Raw genomic sequence first — 23,632 nt, 5'->3', positions numbered from 1 at the left:
CAGTTTACCAAATTAAACAGAATTAGTTTAATATTTTGTATCCAGTACAAGTTAAGCCAAGCAACAGCATTGTGGCATTATGGTTTAATGATTATCACAGAAATGCATTGCACCATGATTCTCCATTTTTCTTTCAAATCTGAATTGCAGTAAGAATCTTACAACAAATGTATAAACTTTAAAATACTGTTTCAATAGTATAGCCACAAGACATAAACAATATGTGCTAACATGATTTCAGTGTGGGAAAAATTACTAACATTTTCTGTTATATCCAATTTACAACTCAAATAATACACACATTTTAAAAGTATAATTAATGTAAGCACATTTATAAAATTGTAAGTTTCACATTTCTGCTTTTAAATCCTCCAAAAACTGGACCCGGTCCCTTCCATTTTAAGTGCAGCACCATAACCTTGATCCTTGATTATTGCTTCTTTTTTTTTCCCCAAAACTTTTTTTTGTGGTAATCAACATTATGCCACAAATGCTGTTGAGCGTAACTTTTACTAATCTTGGAAAACTCCTTTAAATGGAAATTTAATAGAGAATATGCTGTTATATTATGCAAACATTAAGCTTGCATCATAATTTTTCATGTAATATTTGTGGGATTTACCATATGTCACCAAAAATATGAATGGCATCTTTATTGCTGCAGAAATACTATTGATCATTAAGTAGAGAACGTGTTTTTAATCAACTTTAAATCTTACAATTAACCCTTCTACTGTTGAATGACAATAGTCAACATTTAATCAGTTACATTGTTATTTGAACTTATAAGAAATGGTGTTGCATTGATGGTCATGTGACTCAAGTTTTTTAAAAAAATGTATTACTCTTTCCGTTTTTATTTGCCACTCAATTGTGTCAGGTATGTTTATTTACAGATATGCATAACGTTTGATACCAGAAAGTTAAAGAAAATGGATTAAACAACAATAAATGATCTCACTTATCAGACTGAATGTGTTTTTTATGTCTCAAACGTTATTTCAATTTTGCATCCTCCCGTCAAGAAAAAGGAACACCCACATTGGTTAATAATAGAAAAATCTCAGATTACACTAGACTCGCTTAGATTAGTTAAAACTGATGTCCAAATTATTGTGACATTAGGAACTAATTAAGAACTAGCTTGACCATAATCAGTTTAGCTTTTCAGCTTCAAATTAGTCCAATCTACATTTTATGGAAGTGGCTTTAAAAGACAAGTCTTAAAGGAAAAAAAATGTATTAACTTGTAAGACTAGCAGTTTATGCAACTGTCCACTGCTCTTAAATGTCTAGACTGTACATGAGTAGAAGTTTGACAGTTACAGTGTTATCTAAGTCTCATGCTTTCCTCTGCACTGAGACAGATAACAGACAGAGGACTGCTCTAGGATTCAATTGCCCAAGACACACACATGTATATAATAATATCACACTGCGATTCCGCTTAAACGGAAATATAGTGTTAAATAGAAAGGCTTGCTTAGAAAGGCTCCACCATTTCCTTGACCCTACACTGGATGGGAGAATGAAAGGATGGATGGAAAGGCTTGCTAGTTTATTATTTAGCCTACACCCAAGTGTCCATCAGATCAGTAAATGTAGTTGGAATAGTATGTAGCTCTTCACTTTGGAGTTTGCAACTATAAAAATAAAGCAGTTGTCGGCTATGTTATGGGGGGATACTCATTATTTAAAAAATAGTGTTTGAAATGTTTTCAGTTTTGTTTAAGATATGCTAGGTCTGGTTTCATGTGCACGGTTGATTATCTCAGTACTAACGTCATGGAAATAGTGTTGATCCTCCACCCTCATCATAGACTGCTGGGAGCTGCTACATGAGAAGACCAATGAAGAGCTCACATGCACAGGTAGGCTGATCATTCATGTTATTTTCCTACAGACTCATTTAATTTATATAGGCAATAAGACATTTTAGGACTTAATGTAAGTTAGTTAAAAGAAAAATCGGCTATAGCTAAAAAAAAAAATGCTATTGTTGTTAATAGTGGATATTTTCACTCTCACAAGACGTTCATATAAAATATTGATGTAATATGCCTGCAGATACTTTTTTCATGACCCACAACGTTATATTTAAACCATGTGGTTGAAAAGTTTAAACCCTGTATACCATTTTACATATAAACAGTATGGACAGCTTAGTATCTCTCTTTTTTTAAGTCATTTTTGTGCATATTTTGTAATATGAATATGTTACATGAGGGAAGAGTTGCATGAAGATCTTTGGCTACCCCACCCATTCTTATCAGCTTATCTTAGTCAGAAAAGACCGCGTAACATCATATTAAATAAATAATCCATTTATACTTTAGTAATTCCTTCTTGTCTCCTCTTTCTCCAGTCATGATGAACAAATAAATATATGTTTATGACTGACCCCCTCACTTATCACAGGCATGTTGATGTATTTATGTGTTTCTGTGTGAGTGGGTGGGGGGTGGGCATATCTTTCTAAAACACTCATATCAATATCACACAACAGGACAGTGCAGGAGGGCAGGGCCTCTTATGATGCCTCATACAGACGTGTGCTGCTTTAGAACCACGGGAACATGAATGTGAACTGAGGTCCAGTTCGAAAGAAAATTGTAAAGCCTTGCTACTTTTGCAGCTCATTGCCTGACGAGACTGCCTGAACTCCACCACCAGAGGAATAAACAGAAGAGAAGAGAGTACTTTGAGAGACATGTTGCAGTGTCGAGTGAATTTCCTGGATGACACCCACTTTGTGTGGGAACTGGAGGTATCTGAACAAAGACTCTCTGTCCTTCCTTTCACATTGCAAAAAATCACATTCTTAATCAGGATCTTTCAAACAAGAAGTTTTTTCTTGAGAATATATTGAATTATAGTAATATTTAATTAAGTTTATATTTTTTTTACTGTAATTTTTTTAAAGACATTAAAAAGATATACAGGTAGATGTTATGATTAAAACTCAATTTCTTCTTGCACAGAGAAATGCAGTGGGACAAGATCTCTTCAGTAAAGTTTGTGAACACCTTGACCTGCTGGAGAGGGATTATTATGGTCTGGTTATGTGGGATTCTCCTAGTACCAGGGTATTTATTTCATTTTATATCACACTGGCATATAGAGATTCTGTTATATTCAATCATTTGACAAATAAAAACTCATTTGTTTTAAGCATTATTCTGTGTTTATTGATTCAGGTATGGCTGGACTGTGCTAAAGAGATCCGAAAACAGATAAAAAGTATGAGATTTTCACATATACATTATTAGTGGATGGTGCAGATTCACACATGCTTGTGTTTTCAGCTCTACATTTGTTCCCTGTTTGTTTGGTTTCAGGTCCAGTAACTGAATTCTTTTTCAGCATCAAGTTTTACCCACCCGATCCCTCAATTCTGTCTGAGGACATCACTAGGTACAACAAGAGACAAATGCACACATATAAAACATACACATTGAACTGCTTATAGTTGTGTTGATACATATGTGCATGTTTTTCTTTCGTTGACTGAACACTTACTACTCCATGTAATTCTTTCAGATATCTCTTGTGTCTTCAGCTGAAGAAAGATATTCTGATTGGCCGACTGCCCTGTCCATCAGACATCTTGTCTCTGTTGGGTTCATACACAGTTCAGTCAACACTAGGAGATTACGACCCAAATCTCCACAAGAACAACTATGTCAGTGAAATCGTTCTTGCACCCAATCAGAGTGAAGAGCTGGAGGAGAGAGTGATGGAGCTGCATTCCACATACAGGTATCCTGTACCAACAATCATACACACATATATGTACACTAACTCATACACAAAAACACATTTGTATAATTTCTTTGTGTACTACACAGATTCATGAGTCCTGCCCAGGCAGATATGCTTTTCCTTGAGAACGCCATGGGGCTTCCCATGTATGGAGTTGACCTGCATCCTGCCAAAGTAATTTTAATTTGTCAACTCAACTCAGTTTGAAAGTATTTGGAATGTATTAAAATCAGCAAACATGTACAATTTTCTGTCTTCTGCAGAACACAAAATAAGATATTTTGAAGAATGTCCATAAAATGAAACTCAATGGGGTCAAGTGTTGTTTTGGACCCTATTGACTTTCATTGTATGAACAAAAACATTCTTCAAAGTCTTCTTTTGTGTTCCACAGAAGACAGAAAGTCAAACGGCTTGAAACAACATTGAGTGATATAGCAGAATTTTCATTTTTGGATGAACTAGCCCTTAACAGGGCATGAACGGTGCACATCTTTAGTATAATGTTTGATTTGTTGATAGGATGTCAGCGGTGCAGATGTGATGCTCGGCGTGTGCTCTGAGGGACTGATGGTTTATGAGGATGGGATAAAAACAAATGTTTTCTTTTGGCCCAGAGTTCTTAAAATCTCCCACAAACGCAGCACCTTCCTTCTCAAGATGCGTCCTTCTGAGGTATTCATGCACACTAGCTTTATTCTTTGCTTATGGATTGCTCTTGGTCTTTTGGAGTAGTGACACACGCTAATGTGGTTAACTTTTCCATTTGACCTGATTTAGCCAGATGAGTCTGAGGGTGACGTCAGCTTTAGATTGGCCACCTACCGAGCCTGCAAACAACTATGGAAATGCTCTGTAGAACATCATAGCTTCTTCAGGTAAGCCAGCCCATGTATGTATGTTTATTACCTAACCAAGGCTTACAGTCAGTATGTATATAACAAGGTTCAGCCATTTTTTTGTGTCCATGTGAGCACAAGAAACACAAGGGGGCGCTCCAGTCAAATGTATACATTATTTGAAAAGATTATTATTCGAAGTAAAACTTTTTCGAACCTCTTTGGGATATTTCAAGAAAAACGTCCATACCTCTGAATGTGTTTTTCAGAAACAGACTTCAAGACACAAAAGCAAAACGGCTCTTGACCTTGGGTTCCAGGTTCCGCCACCATGGACTCACTCAGTCTGAGTGTCTGGAGGCCAGTGGCAACATCACGCGAGCTCCTCCACGATTCACACGTTATATCAACAAGAGAAAAGGCAACCATTTATTTATTTATTTTGTTAGTTTTAGTTTGTTTGATTTGATATGTAGTTAATTTAGTAGATTTGTTTCCTTTTCTTTTGTTTTTTTTAGGCTAATTTAGTTTTTTTATTTATGGATACAAATTATTCACTTTAAATGTTTGTTTGTTTTCAGCAAATGAAGAAATTCTTGATATTCTAACGCAACCAGTTCGAGCAGAGTTTGACGATTGGTTCCTGGTCTACGGTCCAGACAAATGGCACATTTCTACATCAGGTAAAGTCCTATGGCAAATTGAAATAATGTAATCTGACTGAAATAACTGCATTGTATCTGCATTTATGATCAAAGAATAGTAAATAAATAGGCAGTCTTGCTTTTGCCATTTGACCACAAAATATATATATAGTTGTGTGTGTCAAACACATATTACTTAGTCTATTTTAATTAATAATTCTTGTTTAAACAAATACATTTCACTATATGATTTTTGGTTCCTTTTTTAATCTTTGTTCGTTATACAATTACAAATATTTTCTGATGAACTGTAAACATCCTGTACAGATGATGGGATGCTGGAAAGCCAAAAGCTGCAGGAGTGGAAGCATCATGCAGATGATTGGTGTGTCCTCCTTGACAGCAGCCCATGTAAGTCTTTTCTAGTGCTCTCAAATACACCACTCTGTACATCTTCTATAGAAAAGCCTGCAATGCCTAACTGAGCATTAACCCATGCCTAACTAAGCATGCACAGACTCTAGAATATATAGTGATATAATTTGGGGGAAATAAATATATAATATAAATGTATAAAATAAATAATTATTAAATGATGAATTATTATAACTCCTAAAACATTAAAGGGTTAATTCACCCAAAGATACTCACCCTCATGTTGTTCCAAACCTATAAGACATTTGTTTATCTTTGGAACACAAATGAAGATCATAAAGTGAAGATCTTTACCATAAAGTGGTAAATTATGTTTGTTTTTTGTTTTTTTGGTGCAAACAAAGCACTCACTTCCTAAAATTGAGGTTAAACCACTGGAGTCACACAAATTATTTTAATGATCTCTTTACAACCTTTCTGGGGCTTGAAAGTGGTAGTTGCGTTGATGTCAATGGAGGGACAGAAACCCCTAAGATTTCATTAAAAAGATCTTAATTTGTGTTCCAAAGATGAACGAATGTCTTACAGGTTTGGAACGACATGAGGGTGTGTAATTAATGACTGAAATTTAATTTGAGTGAATTAACCCTTTAACAATAAAAAAATATTTTAAAATATTGTTAATTGTGATTTTGGTCTAGGCCTAACTATTTTTTTAAGCTCCTATTTTTGGAGCTTGCACCTAACTTATGCTTTCTCACTTCCATCCACATGCCAAAAAGTCAAGCTCTGGTAATCAACCAAATTTGTTGACATAAGGATAAAAGGGCAGCCTGTGCTGACATTTTCCATAACATTCAAGAAGAAACGCACAAGTCCCTCTGGACTGCTCTGCGTAAATACATATTATAGTTTGCATTAAATCTTGACATTCCCTGAAGGAAAGAGCTGTGATTGATTGTAATTTTGGTTAATTTTGTTCCAGTTTCACTATCAGGCGTCCAGCAGCCTCTTCAGACGGAAGAACTGAGAGAGGACGTGGAAGTTGTGGAGGGGTCAGACGAGAGGCTCACAAATGAGCTTGTGATAAAACAATCATATAAAGTTCAGGTGGTCCAGGAGGGGTCTGATGTTATCGAGAAAGAACACCAGGAAGTAATGAAACCTCTAAAGGAGACACTAAGAGAGGAAGTACTAGAAGTCAATGGAGAAAGAATACAGAGGGTAGTAATCACTAAACAATGGACACAGGAGGTCAACTCTTTGGTGGAATCACAAATAGATGTAGAGAAAAAGATAGAGAGGATGGAGCTGGTAGAAAGACATGTTATGGTCACTGAAGAGAGGAAATTTGGTTCTGGGGACATTTTTGAGAGACTGGAAATCATGGAGCAGAGACTGGAGGAGGTGGAGGCTATCAAACGAAAGCTAGTTGAGGTGGAAGAACTGAGGGTTGGATTACAGGAAGTGGAAAGTTTGGAACAAAGGTTGCAGCAAGTTGAAAAGGAGGAGCTTCAACGCGTGGAGACAGATGATTGGTACATTTTACTAGATTGCAGGCCATTGATGCTTACGCCTACTCCCATAGGTATGTCATGTGATTTTGTCATGTCTCATGTCATATGTTATGAAATTTTGTTCATTGCTTTTTCATTAAATATATTTCTAAGTTAAATTGAAAAGCTAATTGAAGTACCTAAGGTGTAAACATCATATTTTTTTAGGAAGAGTTCAGGAGGAGTTGCAACAGATAGTATATATCCCCAAACTAATGAAGAAAGATGATGATTGGTACATTCTATTGGATGTGCTCCCACAAACCATGGAGATATCGCATCTTTCAGGTATCTATAAAATACTTTTCTGTTTTAATTACACGGCTCTCTGAAATACTCTATTCTGATTGGTCCTTTGCACCATCTAGCAGTCATATGTCATATTTACCATCGTCCAACTAAAACAACTATTTTTATGTTTCTCGTATCACACTGCAGACTTGTGCATAAAAACAAATCTGGTGGCATCTTGCACATTTATCCGCATACTCGCATACTACTCTTAAAGTCAGCATGACATGGAAGTTGCAAGTTGAACGGCTTCTCAAACAAGAAAAAATGTAAGGCGGGACTTGATTTTGTTCATCGGGAATTGATTGGATCGTTGTGGATTGCTATTTGTCGATCTCATGTGAGTGACAGGTTGTACCGCCCTTGTGCCAGTAAACACATCATAAGAGAAAAGATGTCGCTGCAAGTGGGAGAGGAAGGTATTTGATTAAAAATTAAATGGGCACATGAATAAATAAAAAAAGGGTACACAAATTGTCACAGCGTGGTGCAGGCAGAAGAAGACGAAAAGGCAAGAGCTCCAATGCAATTACTTTTACTTACAAAGAAACTTCAGGCAGGTACAGACAGGCAAAATAACACACGCTAAACACAACTAACTACAGACAAAGGACTGACTGAACTGAAGGAACTAAATACAAACACGGATGAACTAAAACAGGTGACACAGATGATGATAAACAAGACACAGGTGACAACGATGATGACAGGCAGGTGCGAAAACATGAGGGATGCTGGGAAGTGTAGTGAAGAGGCGGAGACAAGACAGACTGTGACACAAATACTGTAAATAATGTATAATAAATACTGCAATATTCCCTAAAAAACAAGAATTGTCCATTATGATTTCATGCTGACTTTAAGGCCCGTTCACACCAAGAACAATAACTATAGCAATAAAGTTTTAATAATCGTTCTAATTATATGAGAATAGTGAAGTCCACACCACAGCACTAACAATAATGACACAGAGGAACAATATCATTGGAATCTTTTTCAGAACAACTTTTTACAGCTGATGAACGATAAAATATTTGACAACCAATCAGAATTAAAGACAGAGCTCGTAGTGGAAGAAAATAATGGATTTTTTAATAATAAAAAACAAAACAAAAAATTCTTTATTAAAAATAAACAAGTAATTATAAAATAAATAATTTAAGTTGAAATGAATATTTCATGTTGACATATTTATTTGGTAAGTGACTGTCTACATTATCCCTTACATATATTATATATAAGTTGTACCTGTTTACCTGTGAGTAGCAGCAGCTAAATGTTCATCCTGAACTCCTTTTATTATAACACTGGAAACATGCATAAATAGGATTTGAAATGCTTCTCAACAAATGTCAACAAAACACTCAAATGGATTTCCGCTACCAGATGTGAGCAGCTCCGTTCCTGAAGAATATCAGGCTGAAGAAGAGAAGAGAGAGGTAGAAAGGAAAATACAGCAAGAGCTGGTGCCATCGGAGAAGCCACAAACACTGACTACAGAGGAGGCGATTCCGAGCAGAGTGGAAACAGAGGAGGTACAGAAAGAACAAAAGGAGCCGGTGACAGTGGATTATGGGAGACCACAGCCAGTTGTTCTTGAACAGAGAGCAGCAGAGCCTCAAACAGATGAAGACGACGACTGGTTTGTCGTTTTGGATGGTTCTCCTAAAAGATCAGGTACATGCTCTCACACAATCACTATCATGCACTCATATAAAACAAACAAGAAATCAATATGTGTGATGGATTGTGTTTGTTTCAGTGGCCTCTGTTGAGCTGTATGAAGAGACCAGAGAGGACGTGATCCGGAGCGGAGTGAAAACAGAGCAGGTAAAACAACAGGAGCAGGTGGCAGAGGATTATGGGAGACCACAGACACTTATTCTGGAGCAGAGAGCAGCACAACCTCAAAGAGACGTGGAGGACGACTGGTTCATCATTTTTGATGTTTCTCCTAAAGAATCAGGTACACACTACCATGTTGCTTAGTGTGAATTTCCTCAGTGTCATCATCCTAGAACATCATATAACAATATTCCTATCAACAATGACAAGTGTAGTTTATGGTTAGGATAGGTGTTGATTCAGGAGCACATCTATACCACATCAGGTTTGGGCCAAATTCATTATTTTTGATTTGACACATTTCATTAGTTGAAACTTGAATTCAACTGGCCATACATCACAGGAAGTTGATTTTAATTGATAGAAAGAGGGCTCTTACTGAACTGAAAGAAATTCATAACATTCTTTTTAAAACAAATTATTAATAATTGCTCAATTAATACTTTCTAATTACATCTCATTATTCCCTGATTTGAATACTTATTTCTCAATAAGTTAAATATATGTTATTTAAAACAATTAACAGATTGTATTTTTGATACAGCATTACTACAGTAAATGTCCACCATATTGTTTCAGACAACCATATATACACACACATGAGCACACATATCTAAACATACATCATGGGTTGTGTTTGTTTCAGTGCCGTCGTCTCCACAGCTGCGAGGCACATCTGTTGAGCTTTATGAGGAGACCAGAGAGGAGGAGATTCAGAGCAGAGTGAGGACTGAGGAGAAAGTGATTGAGGTGATGACCGTGAGCACTAAAGAACAAATAACAGTACCAGAGAAGAAGAGGACGAGCATCGTACAAACCCCACAGTTTCCAGTGGTGCCCAGGGAAGTTGATGACGACTGGTTTCAGCTTTTTGACAAAGTGCCTTATGAGCAGAAGAGTTTTCCATCAGGTGAAGTACTTCTTTCTGCAAGCATAATCACAATCAAATTCACATTTCACAATTCTGATATTTGTGTGATAAAGATTCAGTTGTAAGACAGTTCAGCCAAAAATTCTGTCATCAGTTATTCACCCTCCTGTCACTGTGATTTTTTTTCTTCCATGTAACAAATAAGAATATCCAAGCTGCACATTTCTGTAAAACAAACATGAAAAGTAACTGTGGCATTTATTATTCCAATTTTTTTGGATAATGTTAACTAAAACTAAGATTATTAAAAATCATTAGAAATGTATTAGAAATGTTGCACTGGCAACTAAATGAAATTGGTTCAATTTGAAGTATTAAAATGAAAAATAAAACCGAAATAAAAATAAATTAAAGCTATATAGAAATATATTCAAAATTTTTTTTACAAAAGCACATAACAAAATGACTATAACTTTAAAATTAAAACTGAAAATCTAAAAACACAAGCTAATTCAAACTATTATTAAATATATTGTAACCTTTTACAGTCTATGATTGTAACACTGTAGGTTGAATCAAAGGACGAAGCAGGATCCACATGCAGCAGCTTTAATTAAACAGACATAGACTATGGAACAGGACTCAGGAACAGCACAAACAACATTACAAAGTCAAGAACCCACAAACACTGATACAAGACACAGGGTTTAAATACAGAGATTAACAAGCTAAACAAGATAACACACCTGGGGAGCCTAATAAACAAGAACAACTACAAGGGACTACAAAACATGGTACAGGACAGGAAATGACAAAAGTCCACACAAGACAAGGGGAACATAAGACAGGAATCATAACAGATACAATAATACTTAAATAACACTGATCCAAAAATAAAAGGTACAATTAAATTATACTAGAAAATACTAAATAAAAAATATTATTTAAATTATTAATCAGTATTTTTAATGACATTCATTTTTCTCAAACCAATTTTTGGTCATTGTAAGCATAAATCTAACAACCTTTCGTGATATTTGGGCTTCAAACAAGAAAAGAAAAACATTTTGCCAGTAGGTTAAGAAAAATAATCTTATACCATGATGGGGGTGAGTAGATAATGATAGAATTTGCATTTTAAGTGTTTTATATTGTGAGAAAGCGAATGGATTTTTGCGATTACTGACACACTTCAATTTCGTTGTTGTGGTAATTTTCATTGATAACAGGTCATTTCTAATTTTTAGTGTCTGTCACTCCAGAAACTCGTGTTGTGTCTGTGGCTCCTTTGGAGGCTGAAGAAAAGATCGCTGTTGGGAGGAGAAAAGAAGAGGTGCAGATAAAACAACAGGAGCAGGTGACAGTGAATTATAGAAGGCCAGAGCCACTTGCAGAGCCTGAAAGAGACATAGAGGACGACTGGTTCATCATTTTTGATGTTTCTCCTATAGAATCAGGTACACACACTCACACACACAACCACAACCACAAATGCACACATGAAAAACACACCGAAACATTCATCATTCATTGTTTGTTCCAGAGCCGTCGTCTCCACAGCTGCGAGGCACAACTGTTGAGCTTTATGAGGAGACCAGAGAGAAGGAGATTCAGAGCAGAGTGAGGACTGAGGAGAAAGTGATTGAGGTGATGACCGTGAGCACTAAAGAACAAATAACAGTACCAGAGAAGAAGAGGACGAGCATCGTACAAACCCCACAGTTTCCAGTGGTGCCCAGGGAAGTTGATGACGACTGGTTTCAGCTTTTTGACAAAGGGCCTTATGAGCAGAAGAGTTTTCCATCAGGTACAGCACCACACATGCCTTTAAACACTATCATAGATGTATAACAATAATAGCAAAAAAATAAATAAAAAGATGATAAACTCAATAATAGGTAATGGAAAACCACATACCAATACATTTTAACATGAAACATTGTTTACAATAACATTTAACAAATATTATTAAATGCTTTTAAAAAACATGATACATACTATATTAATGTTAATATATACAACTTTACTGTAAACTGTATAATTAAAATAATGGGTAACACTTTACAACAAGGTTCCATATGTTAATATTAACTGCATCAGATAACGTGAACTTACAATAAAAAAATGCATCTAAAGCCTTTATTAATCTTAGTTAATGTTCATTTTTAACATAAACTAACAATGGACAGTTGTATTTTTTAATAACTAGCATTAACAAAGATTAATGAAAACTGTAACAAATGTATTGCTCATTGTTATTTAATGTTAGTTAATGCATTAACCAGTGTTAACTTATAGGACCTTATTGTAAAGGGTTACTAAATAAGGTTTTTACCCAAGACTAGTATCAAGTATCTTTATTACATGCTTTTCATAAAGATGAGTTTTATGTGTTTTTTTATGAATCTGTGGTACAAATAATTTAACAAGCTTCTCATGAAGCAAAACAGCTACAAAAGTGCACACAAACCCCATTGTTTACTGTGCTTTTTTTAGATGTCAGAAGCACAGATTTTGAGGTCTGTGAAATCACCAAAGACCAGAGAGTTCAGAGGGTGGTGGAGGAGCAGATGAGAGAGAAAAGACTGATCACTGAAGAAAAGAGAGTGGTCATTGATGAGCCCAGAAAGAGAGCTGACGTTGTTCCGCAGATGATTCCCACCGGGGTTCAAGAAGTTCATGATGATTGGTTTGAACTGCTGGACACAACACCTTCTGAGAAGAGGAGCGTCCCTTCAGGTGGGAACACTAACTGCATGTCTTATTCTCTGTTCTATCCTGGTATTGCTTCAGGTGAGAGGCATATTGTAATCAGAATATGTTTGATCAGTTGTTTCAGTGGCCACTGTAGAGCGTAGGATTAAAGAACAGGAGGACAGAGAGAGACAGCAGGAGATGAGAGTGAGAGAGGAGGAGAAGAGGAGACTAAGAGAACAAGAGAAGCGGAAACAGGAACTGGAAGCCAGAAGAGCTCAACCATCTATTACTCTGGCAACAGAAGTACAGCCTCAGATTGAAGCAGAAGACGACTGGTTCATTCTTTTTGATGTTTCACCAGAAGAAACAGGTACATACACACTTTATATATATATATATATATATATATATATATACACACACACTACTGTTCAAATTTTGGTGTTGGTAAGATTTTTACTGTTTTTGAAAGTCGCAATTATTTGATCAAAGATACAGTAAAACAGTAATATTTTGAAATATTATTATAATGTAAAAATACAGGTTTTATTTAAATATATTTTAAAATGTTATTTATTTCTGTGATGGCAAAGCTGAATTTTCAGCATTATTACTCCAGTCTTCAGTGTCACATGATCCTTCAGAAATCAGTCTAATATACTGATTTGGTTCTGAAGATGCATTATTATTATTCATGTTGAAAACAGTGGTGTTGCGTAATATTTTATAGAAATAGTTATACATTTTTTAGGATTCTTTGATGAATAGAAAGGTCAACAGAACATATTCTATTTCAAATAGAAATCTTTTGCAACAATATAAAAATCACTTTTGACCAATTTAATGTGTCCTCGCTTATGTCCTACTGAATACCACATTTTTGATGTAAAATCTTTTTAAAAAAATATGTCCCATTTACATACAAAATAACAACAAATACTGTATTTGGGACAGATTTCACTATTGCACAGTTGGCAGTCTTGTCAAAAAATTCTTATTCTCTACTTTCTTTAAAGTTGTCGCAGATGACCTTAAAGTGGACAGGAGGGCTGAGGAAGAGAAGAGGAGAAGGGAAGAAGAGAGGAAGAAACAGATAAGAGTTGAGGAAAGACCAAAAAGGCCATCTGTACCAGAGAAAAGACCAGTACAGCTGCAGACAGAATTGGAGGACGATTGGTTTACCCTTATGGGTGCTTTCCCTAAAGATTATGGTATGTATCACAAACAGAATCAAAAACACTTGATTATAAGAAATTAATATTTTCTAATGTCTGTCAAACCTGTTACCATGTATTCCTGAACATCTCTCTTTCTCTAGTTCCCACTCTTCCACACACCCCTGTTATTTCCCCAGTGGCTCCGCCCAAACCCCGCCCACAGATCCCAGCTGACCAACCACTGACTTCCACTCCGACCGCACAACCTGTGTCCATTACAAAAACCCGTCAGGAGAAGACAAAAGACGTCCTGAACATCACACTGGAGTCTGAGGTTACAAACACACTCATACTGTAAACTTCACATACACACAAAAGAACATGTGAAAGTTTCAATCCTCTAAAAATCATTTTTCTCTCTCTTAACACTAACAGGCTGAGACTGAGTCCGTGCTCATGAGGAGGGTGAGACACTCATCTATTTCTATCATCTTTGTCATGTTCCTACTTATCCAGAGCATATTAATCCATAATCGTGTTTTTTTTTTTTTCTTAGTCACAGATATGGAAAAAGAAAATTGAGGGAGAGAGCATTTATGTTCGTCACAGCATTCTGATGCTGGAGGTTTGTGAAGTGTATAAAATTGATATTGGCTTGTCTACTTTAATGCTAATCCTATACTAAATGAATCATAATATATGCTCTCTTTAGGACTTGGATGTGTCCCAGGAGATTATTTTAAAGCACCACGCCAGCATTACTGAACTTAAGCGTGTCTTTATGGAGGTCAAGGAAGATTTCAAACCCACTGAATGGGACAGACGTCTCTCGTCATACTCACCTTCTGGCAAAGCTCAGCTCCCCCATTTCAACGGCGAGATACTCGTCAGAATGGGCTTAGTGAGTTACATACATACATGTATACACACACAACAGCATATAGTTATAATGTGCTCAACAAGGAATTGTTAAAAATAGCTGTGGCTCTCAACCAGAGGACCGGGGCCCACCAGGGGGCCCCAATAAGTATAATTTATTTAAATTTAAGTCTTAATTAAAATTCTAAAAATTCTATACATGTAAAACATTATGTGGTGTTTTTTATTATCATTATTAGTTACAACAGAAGTACCATTGGTACATATCAGCTTAGACAGGAGGGCCTGTATATTGTCTTGAACAAAGGGGGCTTGGAGTCAAAAAGGTTGCAAACCACTGATCTACAGTATCTAGATGTGAGAGAAACACAGGGATTTAGGGACGGATCCAACCTCAAACAGCTTTATTGTTCCACCTTTCATATTAAAACACACTCCTGTCTTTTAAAGACTTTCCAAAAGGAACGTTTTTAAATGCTTTTTAGAAAAGACTGTGAACCAATTGTGACTGTAAAATCTTCTTTTGCAGATTGAAGATGATGAAAAAACAGTCTTGCTTCGCCAACAAGAAACAATATATGTTTGAATTCAAACTGCCTGATCATTTCATTTCTACGCACTTGCATATAATCACGGCTGAAACATTCAAGGATGTGAACATGTGGAAAAAACAAACGCTTTGCATGTTTTATAGAATATAACCCTCTTTTGCAGTTTTCATCAATTTGATCAGTGTAATTTAACATTGTTGAAAGTTGTTTACTTGTACACTGGTAATCCACAATACTATATAATTTGACATAATTTAATTTTTATAGACCTTCAAGCTGAAAATCAATACAAATCTCAAGCTTCAATTTAGTTTATTTTAACTGCTTACACCTATTCAATTATAATCAAAAGGAATAAAAGCTGTCATATGCACTGCCAAATTTGAGATGTGTTTATTCTATGTTCAGTATGTGGCACACTGTCGATTTCTAAACATGTTCATCAATTTTTTATATATTTTTTTATATATGACAAATATGAAAAATAAACATAATTCAAGTCTCTGAAAAGAATTCAACAAAGTTAATTTATCTTGTTTTAAGGATGTTTAGATATTTTACTGTAAAACAAGACTACATTACTAATAAAGAAAAAAAATTCTAGCACATTTTAGTCTACACTGAGCTCTAATGAAATTTGTGATTATTTGGTGGCTAACATGTGAATACCTCTAAAAATATTATTTCTGCTCCCTTTGATGTTTGTGATTTATAAGTTCCTTGCAAAAAATGTATCTAATCAGAATGCACTTTTTTTGCCTCCAAAATACTGCAGTTACATCATCCACAGAGCAGGGGCTCATTAAATCATCATAACCAACCAAATCCCTCATTGTATACTTACTGACTATTGAGATATTGAAAAGACTGTTAATCCATGTTTCTAAGCTCTGATGCTGTACCAGACAGCTGTACTGGTTTTGCAGCAGTCGTACAGTTCGGGATTAACCCACACTAATCAAAACAGAGCATTACTCACTGCTGTATGACTGCATGTGACTGACACCCACTGTGTGCTGTGACTTCTAGAAGCTTGTCTTTCAGGCTGTCTCTTAACAATACAGAACAATTAAAGGTGCAGTAAGCAATTTCTGAGAAACATTGGTGATATTTGAAATCACCAAAACAAACACGGCCCTAACTAAAAGGATAATTTTGATAGCTCCGCCCCCAGATACACGAATATGCTATGCAACACAGGCACCTCCCCCTAATGAGTGTATACAAGAGTGTATTTAAGTATAACAGTAGTATACTTTGAGTACACAACTAGTTTACAACTACGTTTTTCATTTGTACTTCAACTATACAAGTGAACTTATAGGTATACTGAGTTTACTATTTACATACTTGTAGCACATGTTTTAGTTTATGAAAGTACCCTTTGAAGTATACTCTCAGTAAACTACTAATTTAGTAGTTAGTCCTATACTTCTTCCTAGGTCAACATTTCATTCGGTAACGTTTGGCAGTTTGGATTTATATGCTGTTTAATGTCTGATGATCGCGTTGGATTACATGCACATAAGCAATGCATAGTCTGGCTTGATTCTGCTGCTTCTTCGGAATCGGCCGTTTTAAACTTTCTTTACTCTTTCAAACGATGCGTAATAGCTTGCGTAATTGTTTGTGGTGCTCCGTGACCGACGTCTGTCTGTACTCTGCATAGCTTGAAACGCGCTGATGACGTATGATGTCTGCGCGAACAGGGTGCGTAACAGGGTATGTAAAAACAAACGTTGACAGGTATGACATTGTATTGTTTCATTCAGACCGAATATGATGATTGGATTTTCATTTTATGGTCCTACGCCTTCCACAGAAGATATACATTTATGAAAATACATTTAGAACGTTTAACATGATTGCTATCAGGATATGAGGAGAATTTCAACCAGTATAACAAAAAGTGTTTCTGCAGAGAATCACCTATTGCACCTTTAAGTAGATTTGAAGTAAATTCTTATGTACACTACCAGTAGACTACACAAAAATTCATACACTCAGAACTAGGAACACATCCATTTTCTTTATAAATCAATAACTTTTTAATCAAACACACTATAAGCCAAGTATAGGGCTACTAAGAATACTTAATTATACTTTTAAGTATCTCAATCAAAAGATTGAGTACAAGTATATGCCAAATATACTTAGACTTTCCGGCCAGTGTAGGTATACTTAAGTGTAATTTAAAGTATATTTCTGAGTTGTAAATAAAAATTAGTCTGAAAGTATACTTGCTTATTTTTAGTTTAAAAGAAGTATACTAATAGTACACTTGAATAAACTTGTTTTTTTTAAGGGCAGGACTAGGAGAATCTGTCTGTGTGTGCACACATATCTATTTATGTGTCTCGCAGGCCTTTCATATGCTCTGACATTTATGTGAACTATAAAGACCAGAACAACAAACACAATGTCACATAGTGCAGTCTCTATTCTTTTGAGCTTGAGTGGGTGGGACTGGGAACACATAAAAAATAGGATCATATATAATTGATTAGGCCTACTTAAAATTCATGTGAACAAAAATCTACAAACAAATCCTTATGTCACTCTCACAAGTCAGATTACAATCTATCAATCAAATAAAAAAATTAAATAAATGCACATGGTATATAGCAACAGCAATGCATAAGCGTTTTATAAAACAGTTCATTCAAAACTTTAAAAATAAATCTCTATTTGAGATTAGCAATTTAACTGATCCCCAGTACAAGGTAAAACAAGAAGCGTTTTGTGACAAGAAGCCTATGTCTGGGTAAAATAGTTTCTGAATAATTGTGATCTTTTTTAATGATTCTTAAAATCTTGAGTGATCTTTTACTCTTTAGAGCCATAGTAAAAATATATATATATATTTTACCTGAGTTGCGAATGTAAATTCTGTATACTGATGTAATAGAAAGACTGTGTAGGCTACTGCGACATGATGGCATGAAACGACTGCCTCTATAAACAGACAGAGGTGACGATATATGAACAAATGACTCTTGAGAGCCGGTTTTAGTAAATCAAAAACCTGCAGCGTGTTCAAAAAACATTACCAGGTTGAATACGTTTGAAAAACTGCCCAGTAATAATTACAGAATTAGCACAGAAAGAAATGTAAGAAAAATGCATAGGCCTATTACAACAGAAATATACCAAAAAGAATTAGAATTGAATAAAAAATAGAAGAATTTGTGAATCGGAATCAAATTTGGAAATCTATCTATTCTCAGCCCTAACATCTTATTAGTTTGACTTGAATAGATATTTACATGTGGACCTTTAGTGAGGACAACAGATGTAAAAGACTACCGATCCTTTAGCTCTTCTTTGCTCAGTGTAATAAGAGATGAATCTGCAGGATTAACTTGTTTTAGCTCCACATTTGTTATATTTTCCTCTCCTATATTTTTCCGGTATGTCCGTTCAGGGAGAGGTGGAGGCTCTGGGTCTGAGGGGCCAATCAGGCAGTCATTGAGTTTAATGACTGGCAAGGCCAATGTTTCCATGTTTCTGTGATCTCTGAGGGGTGATCCAGTCTCCAAGTTAACCTGACTGGAGCTACATGAGCCAGAGGATGGGGAAGAGCACTTTAGAGTGGGAATTCCCACCCCTTCTTCTAAGCAATGAATGTTGATTTCAGACAAGTCCAATGTACGCATGTTGGTGTTCATTTCTATTTGTGACAATCCTTTTGAATTATTATTCCTATGAGTTTGTACTAGTGGCAGGATCTCCTGGTCGTCTTTATCTCGGTCTTGTTCGTAACGTTTTTCTCGGTCACGATTTTCATAGAGAACTGTATTGGCACAAATAAATATGAAAAGCCCCACCCCCATGATGACAGGACCAATCAGCTTCAGTTTCTCTGAAGAGGTGCGTCCAGTTGAAACATGATGTGGTGTTTGTTGTCGGCGGGGTTGACTGTTCCAATACCCCACCACAGCGACGCCGATTCCTACTATCAGCAAAACACCAGCAAACAACAAACAAGCCCCTGGTGTAGATCGCAGGCGCAGTCCACCAATCGCAGGCCCTGGATCCGTCCTTGGCGGTGGAGTCTTTGACTCTGGGACTGTTACAGCGACTTTTTCTGTGGGATTTACCTCAGACATTCTCCTGGGAATAAAGGCAAAATAGGCTAATGGACTCCAAATACTCAAGCAAACCTCTGCAAATCATATATTAAAAAAATATATCATTTATATGACAACTCAGTCTTTGCATATTGAATGCATGCATTATTATAGTAATCCTAGCAGTTTCTCAGAAGCATTTATTTGTGGGGAAGACAACTAATCCTTGACAATCCTTTTATAATCCTTTTTTAAGTTCTTTGTACATCCAGTTACTCACAGATTTACTGCAAATGCTGTTTGACATTTCATCTCTGCTCAGTAAGGCAATAGTTTCATCTTTACTTGTTTTAGCTCTTTTCTTTTTTATATTTTAACTGTTCTATAGGCGCAACTGAAATCAACGAGTAATAGGCAACAATACCATTTTATAAAATGTTCCCAACTTCCCACCTTGAAAGCTGTCCGCTCAGGAACTACTGATAATCTAGTTTAAGCATTTTCTATGCTGCTGTACCATTCTGTGTATAGCCTATAAATAGACACATGGGTAACACATATTGTCAACAGGCAAAAAAATGTAGATGTACTACTGTAAGTGTATAAGTGTTAAAACCATGGGTAGCACATTTTAGCTATCAGGATGTGGAACCGATGTAAACCATTTCTTAAGAAGAAGGTTGTTTTACCACCAGCGCATCTAGTCATACAAGATATAGGCCTACAACAAATCCAACTTCAGTTTAACAATAGAAATTTTGACAATAGCATTTATAAAAAAAATTAAGATACACTATTTTACACTTTTCTTTTCCACTAAGCTCATTGATATAAGGTTCATTTGTCAACCAGAGGCCTAACGCATCATATAGGTTCCCTCAGACAGTACAATAAGGTCAGTAGTTAACATTACTAAGAGACTTTCACAGTCTGTTTCAAATCATAAATTAAAAACATACTGCAAATGTGAGTGTGTGTGTGTGTGTTTTGTGACAATTCTGTTACCTTGGCAGGTCTTATTATAGAGTGGTGCAGGTATGATCACTTTGTAGGCCAAAACACGCAAGCAGGTTAGCATTTTAGCACTTCCAGTCAATGGGTTTTTTGAATGGGGTTTTGGTTAAATGGCTGAAATAAGGTCTGTGGGGAACAAAAGCTCAAGACACTTTTACGTTTTATTCTACGACATAAAATACATCAATATTACCCCACTCGAGATTTTGTTAAGCTGTTACGTGTCTTGGAAAAGGTGGTTGCTAACAAGTGGCTAAATGGAACTACATAGGCTGTCTGGGACATTAAACGCCATCACGCCGTATACGTATCGTTATGGTCATAATTGTGTTATTGCAAACTATTCTAACTCTAACGTTCTGGGGAAATGTTTTAAGATAAAAACTGAAAGAGTTGTCGGAAGCTTAGTGATGGTGACGTTGAATTCGTGGGACCGTGGAGTAGTTCGTTTATATACCTTTAGCTTTTTACTTCTGGCGACTGCATTTAGGCTTCAAAATGAATAAAAGTTGTGTTAATCTGTGATAATTATCTTGATGGACAAAACATGCAAGTTTCATAAAATTTTGTTGATCGCAGTGCTTGTTTTTAAGCCTATGGGAAAATCCTATTGGGTTTTAAGCAGTTCATTTAGCATAGTGAAGACTCTCCTCAACTGACATCCATTCAAAAAAAGGCCTCTGGTCTCCTTCTCTGCGTACCGCAACATTTGCGATAGTCTTTACTTACCTATGACGAACATGGATCTAAATTAACAAGAAAAAGAATTTAGGGCAGGACTTGATTTTAACCATTTAAATTGGAATAAAGTGCAAAAGACCTGCCCTCACGCGGCGTCACGCCAGTAACTTCATCAGAAAAGAGAAGAGATGTCTTTGCAAGAGGGAGGGAAAGTCATTTTAATTAAAGATTACGAGGGCACGTGAATAAAAAAATATATATGTGCATGGATAAATCATTTACAATAAATAATGAAATTTTGAATAAAAAAAAGAAAAGTCAATTTTGATATCATGGTGACTTTAAAGTGGCCTTAGTTTTGTGAAACAAAATAAAGGTGGAGTTTGTCTTCCATTGGTCAAACATACAGATAGTCCCGCCCTAAACACATGCCATTGGTTGGGCCAATGTTGCTAGAATTGGGCTTTTTAGATTCTCAGACAGAATAATCTTACAATAGTTCCCAACATTTATACTTTTGCAGGGAAATCAACATGAAAATGGCTTATTTATAGTTGTCCTGTAAAACACTTCAGCTTTAAGGTAACAAACTTTATGGGTGTGTCTTCAAAATGATATATCATCCAAGCACATTACGCAACGCAGTACGTGTAGCATGTCTGTTTCAGTACACACTGTTTCATGCTCATCGTGAACGTTCAGCTATATCTCGGGACATCAGCACCTGAAGTTACTTAGTACCACTTAAACTCACCTCAGTTGCTTCTCCACTGGAAACACATGATTGGCTACGGTCCGTTTTAATTGCTTCAATGACGTGAGAGCGCGCACCTTGCAACGAGTCTAATAACCATGTCGAAGAAGACGCGCAAATCCATCAGTCTCTCCAGCCTTTAGCAAACGCGCGTATCATGAGCGTGAGGGGAGGCGCATTTACTTTAAACCGGCCAGTGACGTGGGAGCGAGCGAGCGAGAGAGATACTGTGGTTAGAGGGTCATGGGAACATGTGTGCAAGCCCTTTGGGTCCCACGGTGGGCAGAATAACCTATTCTTAGAGTCTCTAGGGAGTCTTTAGGCCCAATTCAAGGTTTTTTCTCACTAACTCAGACTGTTATTTTGTATTATATTTAGTTATTTAAATATGTATTCAGATAACTGTGGGCCATCATGGAAGTTCAGTATGCGAGATTCTGTAGGTTATGAAGTGGCCAGTTTATGGAGTTGCTTTGGCGTTTTCATTATGCAATCAAACATACTGTCTGAGAGCAAATGTAATAATATTGTAATTGTATATAAAGATATTATATAATTAAAAAAACAACCTTTTTTATTACAAAAATAATTTATGCTATGCTAAATAAGCAAGCAAAAGTTTTAGACCTGCAAACAAAAACAGCAGAACAGAGCAGAAAATATGGGTGCGTAATGAGGTGTGGGGACTGCATAAAGAAAAAGGAAGTTTATTCATAGTGCAGTTTTTTATCAGTTGCTTTCTTTTTGTAATTTAAAACAGTTTTAAGAAGACTTTTTATTTGCAATCTTTTTTTTTTTTTTTATTACAATCTTAAATTATTTTTGCTCTCAAACCCAATATGCATAATTGCATAAAAAAGACACAAAAGTAACTCCATGCCAGTTGAGCCTCTGTTTATAAGCATGAACTTAAATTTCAGTTTTATGCAACCGTTAAGATCGTTATGAATGAAAACAAAAAATAAACAAGAGTTCTGTTTGAAATCCTTATTTATTCTCCTTCGCTCTATTCATGCATCCATTCGGGACTGAAACTCAGAAACACAATCTGTCACACATAAACAGTCTGCTTAGAGAGACATTTAATCTACACACGCACACACACACCAAAGAAAACAATCAAAATCTAATACAAACTCATCCTTGACGCAAACCACTGTGATTAGGATTTCCTTAAATCTTGATTTTCCATCACCATCCAAATGCCTACTTGTAATCAAGTCAATAATCTGCAGACTAATATCTATTTTATTTAGTATTTTAGCTTTTGTACAACCATTTTCCGAGTCTTCAGCTTCTCCAGTTTCGACCCTAACTGGATCTATTATCTTGACCTAATGCTATAAGAAGAACCTGCATATGCATGTGTGTATAATGACAACTTTGAGAAGCACTGCAAAAGCCAAACCAATGCATGAAAGTGGAGTGATTCCAACATGGCTGAGTAAAATCAGTTGCAGCAGAGCTGAGAATTACAGCTGTGTAATACAGCAGGTCACGGGTGTACAAAAAGCTTTTGCTCGGTGAATGACAGAACAAAATGTCTTAGTACTCAGGAATGCTTGTACAAGGCAAAATGTCAGGGTCTCAGAAGATGAAAATACACACTCACCACACACACCCGCTCAATTCTAATTCTATTTTCA

General features: G+C 36.0%; 2 protein-coding genes across 2 annotated transcripts; one reads left to right on the top strand and one right to left on the bottom strand.

Annotated features, from left to right (window-relative positions):
- Positions 1-1,668: 1,668 nt before the first annotated feature.
- Positions 1,669-15,848, top strand: epb41b (erythrocyte membrane protein band 4.1b). The gene is made up of 27 exons (XM_056267662.1): positions 1,669-1,871; positions 2,636-2,767; positions 2,982-3,086; positions 3,198-3,240; positions 3,339-3,414; positions 3,541-3,759; positions 3,849-3,936; positions 4,285-4,437; positions 4,543-4,640; positions 4,871-5,022; positions 5,183-5,284; positions 5,573-5,656; positions 6,606-7,208; positions 7,345-7,464; positions 8,854-9,144; positions 9,230-9,433; positions 9,959-10,222; positions 11,431-11,640; positions 11,727-11,990; positions 12,680-12,922; positions 13,014-13,250; positions 13,897-14,091; positions 14,199-14,371; positions 14,473-14,502; positions 14,594-14,662; positions 14,750-14,938; positions 15,446-15,848. The coding sequence occupies exons 2-27, from the start codon at positions 2,711-2,713 to the stop codon at positions 15,500-15,502; spliced, it is 4,326 nt and encodes a 1,441-aa protein (XP_056123637.1). The 5' UTR covers positions 1,669-1,871; positions 2,636-2,710; the 3' UTR covers positions 15,503-15,848.
- A 2,470-nt stretch (positions 15,849-18,318) lies between these two features.
- On the bottom strand, positions 18,319-22,109 carry LOC130101862 (uncharacterized). The gene is made up of 2 exons (XM_056267716.1): positions 21,987-22,109; positions 18,319-19,577 (listed from the first exon to the last, which is right to left on the bottom strand). The coding sequence occupies exon 2, from the start codon at positions 19,574-19,576 to the stop codon at positions 18,770-18,772; it is 807 nt and encodes a 268-aa protein (XP_056123691.1). The 5' UTR covers position 19,577; positions 21,987-22,109; the 3' UTR covers positions 18,319-18,769.
- Positions 22,110-23,632: the final 1,523 nt, after the last annotated feature.

The sequence above is a fragment of the Rhinichthys klamathensis genome, unplaced genomic scaffold, assembly GCF_029890125.1.
Source record: "Rhinichthys klamathensis goyatoka isolate OS25496 unplaced genomic scaffold, OSU_Roscu_1.1 h1tg000262l_1, whole genome shotgun sequence".
NCBI classification, from domain to species: Eukaryota; Metazoa; Chordata; class Actinopteri; order Cypriniformes; family Leuciscidae; genus Rhinichthys; species Rhinichthys klamathensis.
This window is presented reverse-complemented; position numbering and strand designations above follow the sequence as displayed.

Excerpts from the sequence above, each read along its gene's own strand:
- epb41b (XM_056267662.1), top strand. The coding sequence starts at position 2,711 with ATGTTGCAGTGTCGAGTGAATTTCCTGGATGACACCCACTTTGTGTGG. Across the intron at positions 7,209-7,344 it reads GCTTACGCCTACTCCCATAG|GAAGAGTTCAGGAGGAGTTG; the intron begins GTATGTCATGTG and ends ATATTTTTTTAG. Across the intron at positions 14,092-14,198 it reads TGCTTTCCCTAAAGATTATG|TTCCCACTCTTCCACACACC; the intron begins GTATGTATCACA and ends CTCTTTCTCTAG.
- LOC130101862 (XM_056267716.1), bottom strand. The coding sequence starts at position 19,576 with ATGTCTGAGGTAAATCCCACAGAAAAAGTCGCTGTAACAGTCCCAGAG.